The sequence below is a fragment of the Phascolarctos cinereus genome, unplaced genomic scaffold (assembly GCF_003287225.1).
Source record: "Phascolarctos cinereus isolate Bilbo 61053 unplaced genomic scaffold, phaCin_HiC Scaffold_4;HRSCAF=312, whole genome shotgun sequence".
Taxonomy (NCBI): Eukaryota; Metazoa; Chordata; class Mammalia; order Diprotodontia; family Phascolarctidae; genus Phascolarctos; species Phascolarctos cinereus.
The window spans coordinates 363,734,920-363,748,415 of NW_027555847.1; the positions used below are offsets into that span (position 1 = coordinate 363,734,920).

Genomic DNA, 13,496 nt, shown 5'->3' on the forward strand with positions numbered 1-13,496 from the left:
GTACTGGGGATATAAAAACATGAAACAAGACACAAACCATGCCTTTAGATATAGCAGGTCGGCCATAAGAAAAATATATCAATTCACCTTCTCTTCTCTAAGTGAAATATTCCCAGTATCTGGGACATTTTTCATATAAGAATTTCCAGATCCTTCATCACTCTGGGCACCTTTTAAAAAAAAATACACTCTAACATAAATTATGGTGAATTGGGGGATTTTTTATCAGAGTAGGGAATGCCTCTATCCCTCCTTAACATGTCGTGCCCAAAATTGGCATAATATTCTTGTTGTGATTTGACCAGTACAGAATACTATGATACCTCTATGATGTAGACACTGTATTTCTCAATGTTTCTGGATTTCAAATGTTTGTAGTCAATAAAATTTTATCTATTTCTTTTGATTAACTTGTGATTATAAAACCATTTGAGGTTCCTAAGCTGTAATTTAAAGGACTTCTGAAATTTTGGGATTAATGGTAGCTTTGTTGGAATAATTATGTAAATTCTCAAAGTGACTAACTACTTTGAAGGAGGACAGTTCTTTGGATGAATAATCTGTGGTGTACAAATTAAAAAATAATCCTTAATTCAACATTACATCACACATCAGAGTGTTTTGAAAAAGTTGATAACCGTTAATATTAGCAACATCTTTACACAACATCCTTGAATATTCAGCTCTTTAAATTGAGTTCAGCTGAGGATTGTATGTAAATGAACTTTTTTTATATAATTCACATTCAAAGCAATAATGATTCTGATCTCTTCATGATGGAAAAGTTTCTGGAATATTTTTTCCTTCCAGTTTTACTGTAGGGAAGACTCAAATAATGGCTTCATATTTGGTTTGAGGGAATGTCATTTGGTTTGGAGTCCAGATATGGCTGGTTTTCTTGTGGGTTTTATGGGAATACATTGCCAAAGTTGTCAAGATTTTTCTCTAAAACATCATTTTGCCACTAAGTATTGTTGTAAATTTTTGGTGTTCAGTTTAGTGGAAGTCATGGTTTATTATGTGATAGGATTTTTTTTTGTTCAGGAATATATCTTTATGACAAATTTTCAATAGAATTATTTTAGTATTTTGTTTTTTCACTTCAAAGTTTTCTTTAGCTAATTTGAATGATGAAAGAATGTTGGGTCCTGAGGAGTTTCTGTTTAAAATAAAAATGTCAAGTATATGGCAGTTTTAAAAGTGAAGTAAATTTTGAGACATGCTTAATCTCATCTACTATCTAGTTTGTACATCATCCATATTCTTAATAAAATCACCACTTGAATTCACTTCATTACTGCCATGTAATATTTCAAATATTCTCAAATAAATTAATTATTTGTGTCTTTTTAAATAAAAACAGATCTTTGCAAATGAGACACTTAGAACATTGTGCCTTTGCTATAAAGAAATTAGTGAAAAAGAGTATGCAGAATGGAATAAAAAATTCATGGCTGCCAGTATTGTCACGACTAATCGCGATGAAGCCCTAGATAGAGTTTATGAAGAAATTGAAAAAGATCTAATTGTGAGTATTAACTTTAGTAGTTTTTCCTATTCTTATAATTACAATAAAGGTAGTTCTCATAATCAAACCATTCATTTTCTGTTCAGTATGTGAGGAGAAGGGATCATTTCAACAACTTGAAAATGATGGGATGGGGCAGCTAGGTGGCGCAGTGGATAGACCACTGACCCTGGATTCAGGAGGACCTGAGTTCAAATATGGCCTCAGACACTTGACAAATACTAGCTGTGTGACCTTGGGCAAGTCCCTTACCCCCATTGCCTAGCTAACAAAAAATGAAAAGAAAAGAAAATGATGGGATGGAAGTAGTACATTTAAGTTCAGTTGCTATCATCAAGGAAAGAGTAAAATTCCTGAGCTAATTAGGGAATGAGGAGGGCACTAATCTGATAGCTGCACTATGTTTTTCTTCAAACATATTTTAAAATACTATTTAATCTATATTTTTTTAAAATACAAAATAAAATATCTATTAAAATTGAATTTTTACATAAAATAAGATGTGCTTCTTATTACATGAATGTTATTGCATGAGTGGCAAGGTTTTTATTCTTGCAAATCAACTTGAACGCTAGAAACTAATATTGTTTATGATTGAGATTTTAATTTATGGTGACTGATGATGGTAAGTATGATATTTATGGTATTTGTTTTACCATCCTAAGGCTAGTATATAATATATATTAATTATTTTTAATGTTCAGAGAATTTGGTAATTCCAGTTAAACTATGGTAGCATAATTTTTACTTGATATATATGTTATGATTGTCATCATTATTATATTTCATGCATTTGTCTTTTAGTCATTAAATGAAATTGTTCATATGGCAATGAAAGTAATGTGTATGTGTTTGTGTGTGTGTGTGTGTGTGTGTGTGTGTGTGTGTGTGTGTGTGTAATTTACCATGAACACAGAGTATTAGCCAGCTTTTTGGTTGATATCAGATGTTGGCCCACTCTTGAACATTGAGCTAATGCTAATGTACATAATTCTTAATTCATGCATGCTTTGATGCTTTTTACATTCAATCATGTTATTTCTGTTTGTTCCTGAACAATTATTTTTGGATACTACAGTTGCTGGGAGCTACAGCTATTGAAGACAAACTACAAGATGGTGTCCCAGAAACCATTTCAAAACTTGCAAAAGCAGACATTAAGATCTGGGTGCTTACTGGGGACAAGAAAGGTAAATTATTGTGTATAGAAGTGAATTTACGAATTCAGCATCTAATTTATGACTGATGCCTTTCACTTTACTGTATCATGTCTATATCAGTTCTCTGAAACTTAGAGTGATCCCTAGGTATTCCAGCCCATACTCATCACTCCCTTTTCTTAACTCCCAACACCTCATCTGTACTGCACAGTTCAGCACATGATACCTACTGCTGTAATAGGGCTTCTTCAGATTTTCTCTGTTTCTTTCTTGCTGATCACCCCACCAGTGTGCTAGCTCAGTACTTAGTAGCTTTGGCGATGATGAAGCAAACATCTCATTTGCCAATAAGCATGAAGAGCTAAATAATTTTTTAAAAGGGAATGAAAAGGGAGTTTATTACTACTTTTAAAAAGGGAGTTATTCTGGGGGGGTGGAGCCAAGATTGCGGAGTGAAAGCAGTGACTTGCTTGAGCTCTCCCCCAAACCCCTCCAAATACTCATAAAAAATGGCTCTAAACAAATTCTGAAGCAGCAGAACCCACAAAAAGACAGAGTGAAACAAATTTCCAGCCCAAGACAACCTGGATGATTGATCAGAAAGGTGTATCGCACCGGGCTGGGAGCACAGTGCAGCGTGGGTGCGCAGGCCACAGCAAACCTGGAGCAGGCCTCAGGGGACTGAATTGCGGGCAGCTGTGGAGGTTTCCAGACTCCTCAATCCACGAATGCCAAAGACAACTTAGAAGGTCAGTGGGAAAAGTCTGTTTCTGTCGGTGGTCAGAGAGGAAGGCGGGGTTTCAGCTCCATTCCCCAAGAGCGTGGCCCTGGGGGGGTGGGCAGCTGCTTCCCGAGCTTCTGGCCCACAGACTGAAGGGGAATCCAGTGGCTGATCAGAGAGGGGCTGCAAGGATCTCTTTGACAGTGCTGAGGCAGGAATCTCTTGCTTTGCCCGTGTGTGGATCTGGGTCACAGTTCTGGGCGGCAGTGCTGGGGTGAGGAGGAGCCAGCAGCTGGCGTGGTGGAGCTTGTAGTGGCTGTGGAGAGGAGCCCCTCCTCACAGTTATGGGACAGAAAGGAATACTTGTGGTCACAGGCCAGGAAAGGAGTAAACACCTCACCCCTTATCATACCACCTTGGAAGAACTGAAAATTTACAGGTCCCTACAAGTATCTCTGAAAACAGCTATACAAACCCCTGAAGCTTGGGACAGTACACTCTCCACATTGGAAGCAGACTCTTACCTTAACAAAGAGTTTAAAACTCAAGTAATTGGCTGGGATCATGAGCAAGCAGCGCAAAAAGAGTCAGACTATATTATCTTACTTTGGTGATAAAGAAGATCAAAATATACAACCAGAAGAAGCCAACAAAATCAAAGCTCCTACATCCAAAGCCTCCAAGAAAAATATGAATCAGTCCCAGGCCTTGGAAGAGCTCAAAAGGGATTTTGAGAAGCAAGTAAGGGAAATAGAGGAAAAACTGGGAAGAGAAATGAGAGTGATGCAAGAAAATCATGAAAAACAAGTCAACAGCTTGCTAAAGGAGACCCAAAAAAATACTGAAGAAAATAACACCTTAAAAAACAGCCTAACCCAAATGTCAAAAGAGGTCCAAAAAGCCAATGAGGAGAAAAATGCCCTAAAAAGAAAAATTGGCCAAATGGAAAATGGGAGTTATTCTATCTCTGTCTCACTTTTTCTGACCATGTGGCAAGTGATGTTCCCTTGAGAGTTGAAGGAAGAGGGGTCACTCTTCCATCCCCTTCTCCCCAAGCAGAAATATTGAATTTCCAACATATGGTAGGTAAAGCACACGTCTTGCATAAGCAAGCCTGAGCCTGGGTTTTCAGCTGCCTTTTCTCTATTTGCTTTTCCCTGGTTCATACATGGCTGTCTGTAAGCAGCCAGAAGCTTTGTCATCCCCAAAACACCCAGGGCCTGAGCCAACCCACACTGGTTGATCAGAAACAAGCAGGTCAATTGTTTGACTACAGACTGAAGCATGTTATTTTTCACTTTCTTTCATTCTTTTTCTTTTATTCGAGTCTTGTACAAAATGACTGACATGGAAATGTTTTACATGATTGCACACGTATAAACTATATCTGATTGTTTACCATCTTGGTGGGGATGGAGAGGGGGTGAGGGATAGAATTTGGAACTCAAAACGTAAAAAAAACCAAATGTTAAAAAATTGTTTTAGCATGTAATTGGGGGGAAATCACACACACGCACGCGAGCACACAAATACACACACACACACACACACACATACATACATATGCATGCACGCATGCACAAGCAAGTCAACTCTTCCCATACCCTGCACTATAATATACATCTAGTGCTGCATTTTATGGGGGTATGTGTAACTATTTTGTTTGAAACAGAACAGTTGTTTACTAACAAAGTACATTGTTGTTTTCCTTTAAAATTGCCCATTTTGTAGTTTGATTAAAACCTTGGCAACTAAAGCGTGACTTTAATTTGTAAACGTTATCAAAACCAGTTAATTCAGTTCTGTTTTCATTCAGTGCTTACTCAGTGCCAGGCACTGTTCTGGGGGCAGGGAAGACAAAAGCAACACTAAAACAGTCCCTGCCCTCAAGGAGACCTCATCCTATTGACCCGTTAACTATTAAAAAGGAATTGATTAAGATATAGACCTTTCACTCAGAAAATTTCCATGCTATAGTAGAAAGAACACTAGGTTTTAGGGCTGAAAGCTGGAATTCTAGTCTTGGTTTGCCATGTGGCCTTACGCTAGTTATTTTACCTCTTAAAGCCTCTAAAATGAGAGGGGAGTCGTACAAGGTGATATATTAAGGGGAAAAAACAGCAACCCATAGCTCTATATCCTAAATTCCTGTTAACTCCCCCATTCAGTGTATTTTTCACTTTGGGCTTAACAAGTCTTTGTACCCATACCAAAAGGAAGGTAACTGAAGAGGAAAAAAAACAAACAACCAAAGCTATTTTCTTACTTAAAAACCTAAGTAAGTTAATTAGGATCAGAAAGTAGTGGCTTATTAATTGACTTTTTACATGAGGCCGTATAGTTGACATAGGGATTTGGAAATAGAACACCTTTTTTTGTTTATCATAGAAATCTAAAAAAGGCAAATTTTAAAACTTTCCTTAAATGCACAAAATTCTGCCTTCCATTGACTTTTTTCTTATTATATGTACTTCATTCATTGATACTTATTTTAGGCGAGAGTGTGTATTGCCTTGTATATTTAAGATGAGTGTATTATTTCAGATTTTTAGAATTGTTAAAAAAGAATTCATTTTCCATTTTTATAGGCAAAATTCTATCACATAAGCAACCTATGATTGATGTTTTTTATGCCCTGTATTTTAAAGGGTAAAGGATTTTAAGTTTCTGGATACATTACCTTTGCCTGTTTTACAAATTTTCTTCCTGCCTAAAATTAGCGTAGCAAATTCTCTTTTAAAGTTGTGCTCAGGCTATATTCATCATTTGAAAATCATTATTACTTGGAAAAGTCCATTTATATTCAAGTCACAGAATGACTTGGTAGGAACATCTTTTGACTTAATGTTGTCCCATTATAGAAACAGCTGAAAACATCGGCTTTGCTTGTGAACTTTTGACAGAGGACACTACAATCTGCTATGGTGAAGATATTAAGTAAGTAAAGAGAATGTGTTCTGGGATACTTAGAAATGTCAAATGAGAGGCAAATCAAGAGTAGTTGATAAGAAGGCTAGTGATGGGGGAAATTGGGTACAGAATACATGCCTTAAAGCAGGGTCAGGCAGTGGAAATTATGCAGAGTACTTAAGAGTTTATGATTAGTTTAAAGCCAATGAGCCTCACTTAGAGTTTATTTTATTAGAGCAAAATCTGTCTCCTCTTTCTTTCCCTTTAAAGGATGTTTTTCCTAAGTGGAAGAAAGGAAGTGAGTCTAATGAATTTCTTAATACCTTAGTGTAAATTAATCTGGTAGCTTTTCACTTTTGAAAAAAAGACTAACAAATACATCTCTGCTTGGGTTTTAGGAATAGTAGGCAGCTCCTCATACTATTGAGGTAATAACCACATATCCTCACAGTCAAGAACAGGTCTGGTTTCAGTGAAGCTGAAATGCTAATTAAGCTGGAATGGAAGCATCAAAAATTATTCATGCCAACTGCCGACCTTTAATATATCCAGAGGAAAAAGCGTCATTTTGTTTGGCAGATTCAGATATTTAAAAGGAAATAAAAACCACTAAGAAACTTAGCATATACAAATGTCACTGATAGTCCACCAAGCTGGTTCATTAGATACCCACATATGGTATAATAAACCCAGAAGAAAAAATTTAACATAAAATTATATGTCTCACTCCTCAAAGATAATGGGGGAAATTGATTATCATTATTAGTCCTGCTAAAGATGGTGGTAGAGTTTTGTAGAGCACTGTGTTAGGATGCTATACTAGACAAGCAAAGAGTTATGAGATTAATTATCTGTATAGATGGGGCAGCAAGGTGGCATAGTGGATAGAGCCCCAGGCCTAGAGTCAGGAAGACTCATCTTCTTGAATTCAAATCTGGCCTCAGACACCTACCAGCTGTTTGACCTTGGGCAAGTACTTCTCCCTATTTGCCTCAGTTTCTTCATCTGTAAAATAAGCTGGAGAAGGAAATGGCAAACCACTTCAATATCTCTGTCAAGAAAACCCCAAATGGGTTCACAAAGAGTCAGACTTGGCTGAACAAAAACAAAAAAAAATTATATAGATAATTCATCTCTGAAAGAGATGGCAAGACTGTTTTCCCTTTGTTTTCCAGGTTTAAAAACTAGTAATTTAATAAAGTAATGAATTCTTAATATGTTGATTAATTTTTTTTAGATAATATAGCTTATCTGTTAGGCTGACTAGTTTTAAACTAATCACAGACTCCTAAATATTTTACATAATTCTCAATAGCATATAGAGAAGCAATGTGGTATAAGGCAGTCAGGGCATGCTGAGTTCAAGTCCTACCGATGACATATACTGGCTGCGTAACCAGTAACCATTTAAACTCCGAGTGCGCCAGTGAACTCTAAAAAATATTGTATATATAACCATTATACACACATTTGTGTGTGTGTGTGTGTGTGTGTGTGTGTGTGAGAGAGAGAGAGAGAGAGAGAACAGATACAGGGAGGAGAGAGAGATAGGAGGACAGAGAGAGATCTTTTTTTCCCTTCATGATCTTATTGGCCTTTTACAAGTCATGGTCCTAATAAATGAAAATTCAGTCTCTTTTTTGAAGGTGGTTAAACTTGAACCTTAAGGTTAAGATGAATTTTTACAAGTAGCAAGTTTGATAATTTAATTCTGATGCTTCTCTGTCACTAAATACAGGATGATTTGGGGGCAGCCGTCATACTCTGCATGGCTCTCAGAAAAAGAGCTGCTACTACTCCCTGGGCCCTTTTTGTGAATGGTAGCTGTGGCCTTGTTAGTCAAGGCTGTGGTTTGTAGATTTATCCAGAAAGACTCCTGTGACTTATAGTGACCCCACCCAGTGAGAAACTCTACCTTTTATCCTTTGATGCTAGGTTTTAATGGAATTATATAATATAAGAATGACATAGTGGGGTTAAAATTACTGAAGCATGGCATCATTGTATACAGTCCTTGACTCATATCCTTAAAAGCAAAAGCCATGAAAGCCAAATATTTAAAACAGTTACCACAGGGCAGACTCTTTTTGCCCTATAGGCAAGCCAGACAGGAGTATAAAAAGACAGTCTGCACAGATGCAAACCCACCCATTATCTGTAGGCAATGGCTACAGAAACTTAGGTTTAAAAAGAACAGAGGTCAGGTGCTTAGTTCCAAGCCTCCACCTCCTGCTTCTACAGGAAAGGAATAGAATTAGCAACTCGGCCCTGTTCTCTGCTGTCTGAGTGCCATAGGGCCACATCAGCTCCTGATGCTGCTGCTTTTTTGCTCAATGTTCTCCTTTTCACAAGTAAATTCAGGGGTGAGGGTCTTTGGAGCAACCCTCTGTCCTATCCAGCAAAAATACACAGGTGCCACAGTGCTTTACCCCATGTCCCCTTCTCAATCTTTGCTGCTCTTTTCAAACATTCATGTCGGCCAGGTGCTGTGTCACTTCCCTCAAAGCCCAGGAGTGGGGAAACTGCAGCCTCGAGACCACAGGTGGCCTTCTAGGTCCTCGGGTGCTGCCTTTTGACTGAGTCCAAGTTTTACAGAACAAATCCTTATATTAAGGAGATTTGTTCTGTGAAGTTTGGATTCAGTCACACTTGAGGACCTAGAGGGCCACATGTGGCCTCAAGGCTGCAAGGTCCCCACCCCTGAATTAGGCATTCTTATTCCCTTGTTTCCCACCCCCAGGATCTTCCTTTTCTGTTATGCTGGCACAGGCTCTTGTCTAATCACACATTGGTGAAGAGAAAGGTGAGAGGTAGGGGAAACGTATATAATAACTAAGGGCCACCTTATTGCATCCTGGTCCAGTCCATGGTTATTTTCCTTATTGTGCTGGGATTTTCCATCGCCTTGCCAAGACAAATACACATCCAGGAGTACAGCAGCCTCAGAATAAGATAATAAAGTCTCGATAAGATAATGTGCTCTTTCTAAGATAGCATTTTAAACTGCTAAGTTTAGTTCCTAGAAAATTTTAAGTTCAAAATTCATGCTCATTTTTTCCCCCAGTGCTCTTCTACATACAAGGAGGGAAAACCAGAAGAATAGAGCTGGGGTTTATGCAAAATTCTCTCCTGCTGTGAATGAACCTTTCTTTCCAACTGGTGGAAACCGGGCTTTAATCATCACTGGTTCCTGGTTGGTATGTATCTTTAAATTGTAGAGAGCAGCCACTTGGATTAGTTTTTCCTTATTACTTTGATAAATTCTCCAGTATTCATCTGAGGCAGCTAAGTGGTGCAGTGGATAGAGTACTGGACCTGCAATCAGAAAAATCTGAATTTAAATTAGGCCTCAGGCACTTATTATGGGACCCTGAGCAAATTACTTACCCTCTGTCTACCTCAGTTTCCTCATTTGTACAATGGGGATAATAATAGCATCTGCCTCTCAGGGCTGTTGTGAAGATAAAGTGAGATAATATTGTTAAGTGTTTTGCAAACCTTAAAGCATTATATAAATGTTAGCTACTATAAGATATTTTACTTTGCTTATGCGGCGAACTGCCTTTCAATTAACACATGTATCTAAAAGCTTCTCTACACAAAGAAAAAAAATACACGTAAATGAAGGCAATTCTCAATTTCAACAAAACTGACTGTACCTAATTGTAAAGTTAGATTGTCTGCCTCCACTTCCTCCTCTCTCACTTGCTACTTTACCTTTTGCATTCTGGATTTCCATCTAATTGTACAATTGAAACTGTTCTCACCCAAGCTCCCTTTGATCTTTTGATTGTCGAATCTTTTGATCTTTTCTCAGTCCTCCTCCTTCTTAATCTGTGTTTGACACTGTTGACCACCCTCTCTTCCCGTTACTTTTCTGGGTTTTCTTGACACCATGCTTTCCTGTTGCCTCCTACCTGAATGACAATTACTTCTCAGTCTCCTTTGCTTGCTTATTACCTACAACATGCCGTCTAATTGGGGTTATTTCCCAGTGTTCTATTATGATCCCATTTCTCTTCTCTTTCTCTAGGTAAACTTATCATTTCTCATTGATTTAACTATCATCTCTATATTGATAACTCCCAGGTCTACATTGCCAGCCCCAATCTCTTTCCTTTATTTTAACCCTGTATAACCAATTGTCTAGTGAGTATTTCTAACTGGATGTGCTGAAGAAATCATAAACTCAGCAAGTCTAAAACTGAACTCATATTTCCCTCCTTTCAAATTTCCCTATTTCGTCCCAGGTTTATAATCTTGGCATCATCCTCAGCTCCTCACTCTTGCTTACCTCATATAACCAACCAGTTGTCACAAATTGCCATTTCTACCTTCCCAGCGTCTCTTATATTTTACCCCGTCTCTCTACTCATACAGATGTCATCGTGAGTTCAGGCCCTCATCATCTCTTACCTAAATTGTTGCAGCAGCCTTTTAATTAATTTCCCTGCCTCAAATTTCTCACTAATCCAATTCATTCTATATATAGCTCCCAAAATAATTTTCCTTATATGCAGATCTAACCACCTGACTCCCCTATTCAGCCACCTCCAGTGACTTCTATTGCTTCTAAGGTAAAATATAAACTCTTCTGTTTAGCTTTGAAAGCCCTGTGCAACATGGTTCAGTTCTGCTAAGGTGTAGGGAGGTTGAAATGGACCAGGTTGGGGCCATGAGTTTAGAACTAAGAAACAAATGATTCAGCATGGGAAATCCATGTGATTAAGAGCTCAAAGAGGACTGTGGGTCTGGTCATTCCTGGGTGGCATAGAGGGAAAGGGCAAACTATGGCTGAATTGGTTCATGAGGATTCAGCTGATGGGATCTACTTTAAGTGTACCATTCAGAAAGAATTGATGGATCCAGGTGAGAGTAGCTTCCAGGGGCCAAAGCATAGAACATAAAAACATTCACATTTTGTCAAACTGATATATTTTCCTTTTGCTACTCTACCTTTCTTCTTCCCACCCCAATCAAGCAATTAATCACCAAACATTGATTTAGTGCCTAATATATGCCAGGCACTCACTGTGCTGGGGATCCAAAGGGAAAAGTGAAACCATCCTCTTTCCCTCAAGGAGCTTCCATTCTGTGTCAGGGAAGACAAACATGTACACATGAGTGAATACAAAATAAATATTAGAAGTTAATTTAGGTGAGGAGAGGGGGTCCAATAACCACTGGAAGATCAGGAGGGACTTCTTGTAAGAGGTGGTGTTTGAGTGAAGGCTTGAGAGAAGCTCGATTTGAAGATCCAAAGATGAGGAGGAAGTATATTGCAGGCACTGAGGACTGCCAGTGCAAGGGTGTGGAGAGAGGAGATAGAATGTGAGAAAAGATAAGAAGGGCCAGTCTGGCTGACTGTTTGAGTGTATGAAGGAGAGGAAGTATCTATAATAAGCCAGGAGGTTTCCCTTTTAGTAATTTGTAGTATGTTCCTTTTTCTAATGCATGACAGATCAATGTGTTAGGAGGTTGGTGGGCTGTCTATTAGACAACCACGTCACCGCCCTCCACTTTCTTCCTTATTGAGGCCCAGGAAAACCCAGTGTAAGTAATGGCAAAGGAAACTCAGTAGAATGCACCAGCTGACCAGGCTCTAGGTTATCTGGCAAGGAAGTGAAGTGGTGTTACAGAACTGGGTGGAATTAGTAGTAGACTCCTGTCTAGGGGCTATAGATACAAATGATGTATACTCTCTAGACATGGTCCCCAACCTTTTCCTAATAAAGACTTGCTTTTGATGTTCTTGAAGTTTTCTATTAACAGTGACAATAATATTTTCTCCTGATATTCAATGTCAATTTAAAAATTCTCTTTTTTTATGAACTTAACAAACATGAACATTTCTTTATCCAAAAAAAACCAGAATGAACAAATAAGAGCTTGAATCTTTATTATGTACAGCATTTTAAAAGTATATATTAAATATTGAATATAATACTAAATAGAACCTACCAATACTACTCTACTGAACCCTTCTGAACCTCTTTCTGTTCCTGTTTTTTAAATGTTTCAAGAAAAGCTCTCCCTTATAATAAATAAGCAGAGTCAAGTAAAATAAATTCAGATGTTGACCCTGTGTGAAAGCGTACGTCTCATTACTTTCTCTCAAGAGGTGGAAAGCATATTTCATCCCCAGTGTTCCTGAGTCATGATTTGTTATTGTATTAGTTGGAGTTTTTAAATCTTTAAAAGTTGTTTTTCTTTATAATGTTATTGTACAAATTATTCTCCTGATTCTACTTACTTCATTCTGTCAGTTTAAATCTTACCAAGTTTCTCTGAATCCATTCTTTCTGTGATTTCTTTGAGTGCAACAGTATTCCACTATATTTAAAAAAGATTTGTTAAGCTATTCCCCAGTTAATGGGCACTAACTTTATTTCCAAATAAGCTATGAATATTTTTGTTCTCAGTGGGTTCTTTCTACCTGTCCTTGACCTCTTTGGGTATATATGCATAGTAGTGATGTTATTTAGTCAAAGGGCACGTTTTAGTGACTCTTAGGGAGTAGGTCTAAATTGTTTTAGAATGACTGACTCAGTTCACACTTCCAGTAATAATGCTTTAGGATACCTTTTCTCCCATGGTTCCTTCAATAATTATTCTTCTTTTTTGTCCTCTTTTGTCAATCTGGCAGTCTCATCTACTGACACAGCTTCAGTCCTCATTTCCATGTAGAATATTCTCCTTCCTTCTCAGAACTTTAGGTGGGCATTTTCAACTGCTGGTTAGACATATCCACCTAGGTGTCCTTTCAGAATCAGAACTCATCATCTTACCTCCCAAACCTGCCCTTCCTCCTAATTTCCCTATTCCTCTTAATGTCACTACCATCTTCCCAGATATCTGGGTTTGAAATTTTGGAATCATCTGACTACTGGCCATTCCCTTAATATACCTTGTACTTTCCTGTCTGTCTGCCTTATTCAGGTTGTTCCTATGACCTGAAATAGCTTCTCTTTTTTTCCACCCTGCCACCATCCTCTGCCTTTTGAAATCCTTCAGAGTTCAGTTCAAGGGCTACTTCTTCCATGAAGTCTTCCCTTATCTACACTCCAGGTAAATTGGCTTCTCCTACTTTTGCACTCTTATAACATATTGTCTTTTATTTTTTATGTGTATTTCTTGCATGCAATTATTTCATCTCACTTTAATTATGTGGCGAGTT

General features: G+C 37.9%; 1 protein-coding gene across 5 annotated transcripts in view; it reads left to right on the forward strand.

Moving 5' to 3' along the window:
- ATP8B1 (ATPase phospholipid transporting 8B1) overlaps nucleotides 1-13,496 on the forward strand; it is a 141,740-nt gene that overhangs the window by 108,878 nt on the left and 19,366 nt on the right. For all 5 annotated transcript variants that reach the window (XM_020994709.2, XM_020994698.2, XM_020994689.2 and 2 more), the window contains 4 exons: nucleotides 1,364-1,528; nucleotides 2,607-2,718; nucleotides 6,271-6,346; nucleotides 9,384-9,516. In XM_020994709.2, the coding sequence (XP_020850368.1) occupies nucleotides 1,364-1,528; nucleotides 2,607-2,718; nucleotides 6,271-6,346; nucleotides 9,384-9,516 (486 nt within the window). The remainder of the gene's footprint in view (nucleotides 1-1,363; nucleotides 1,529-2,606; nucleotides 2,719-6,270; nucleotides 6,347-9,383; nucleotides 9,517-13,496) is intronic.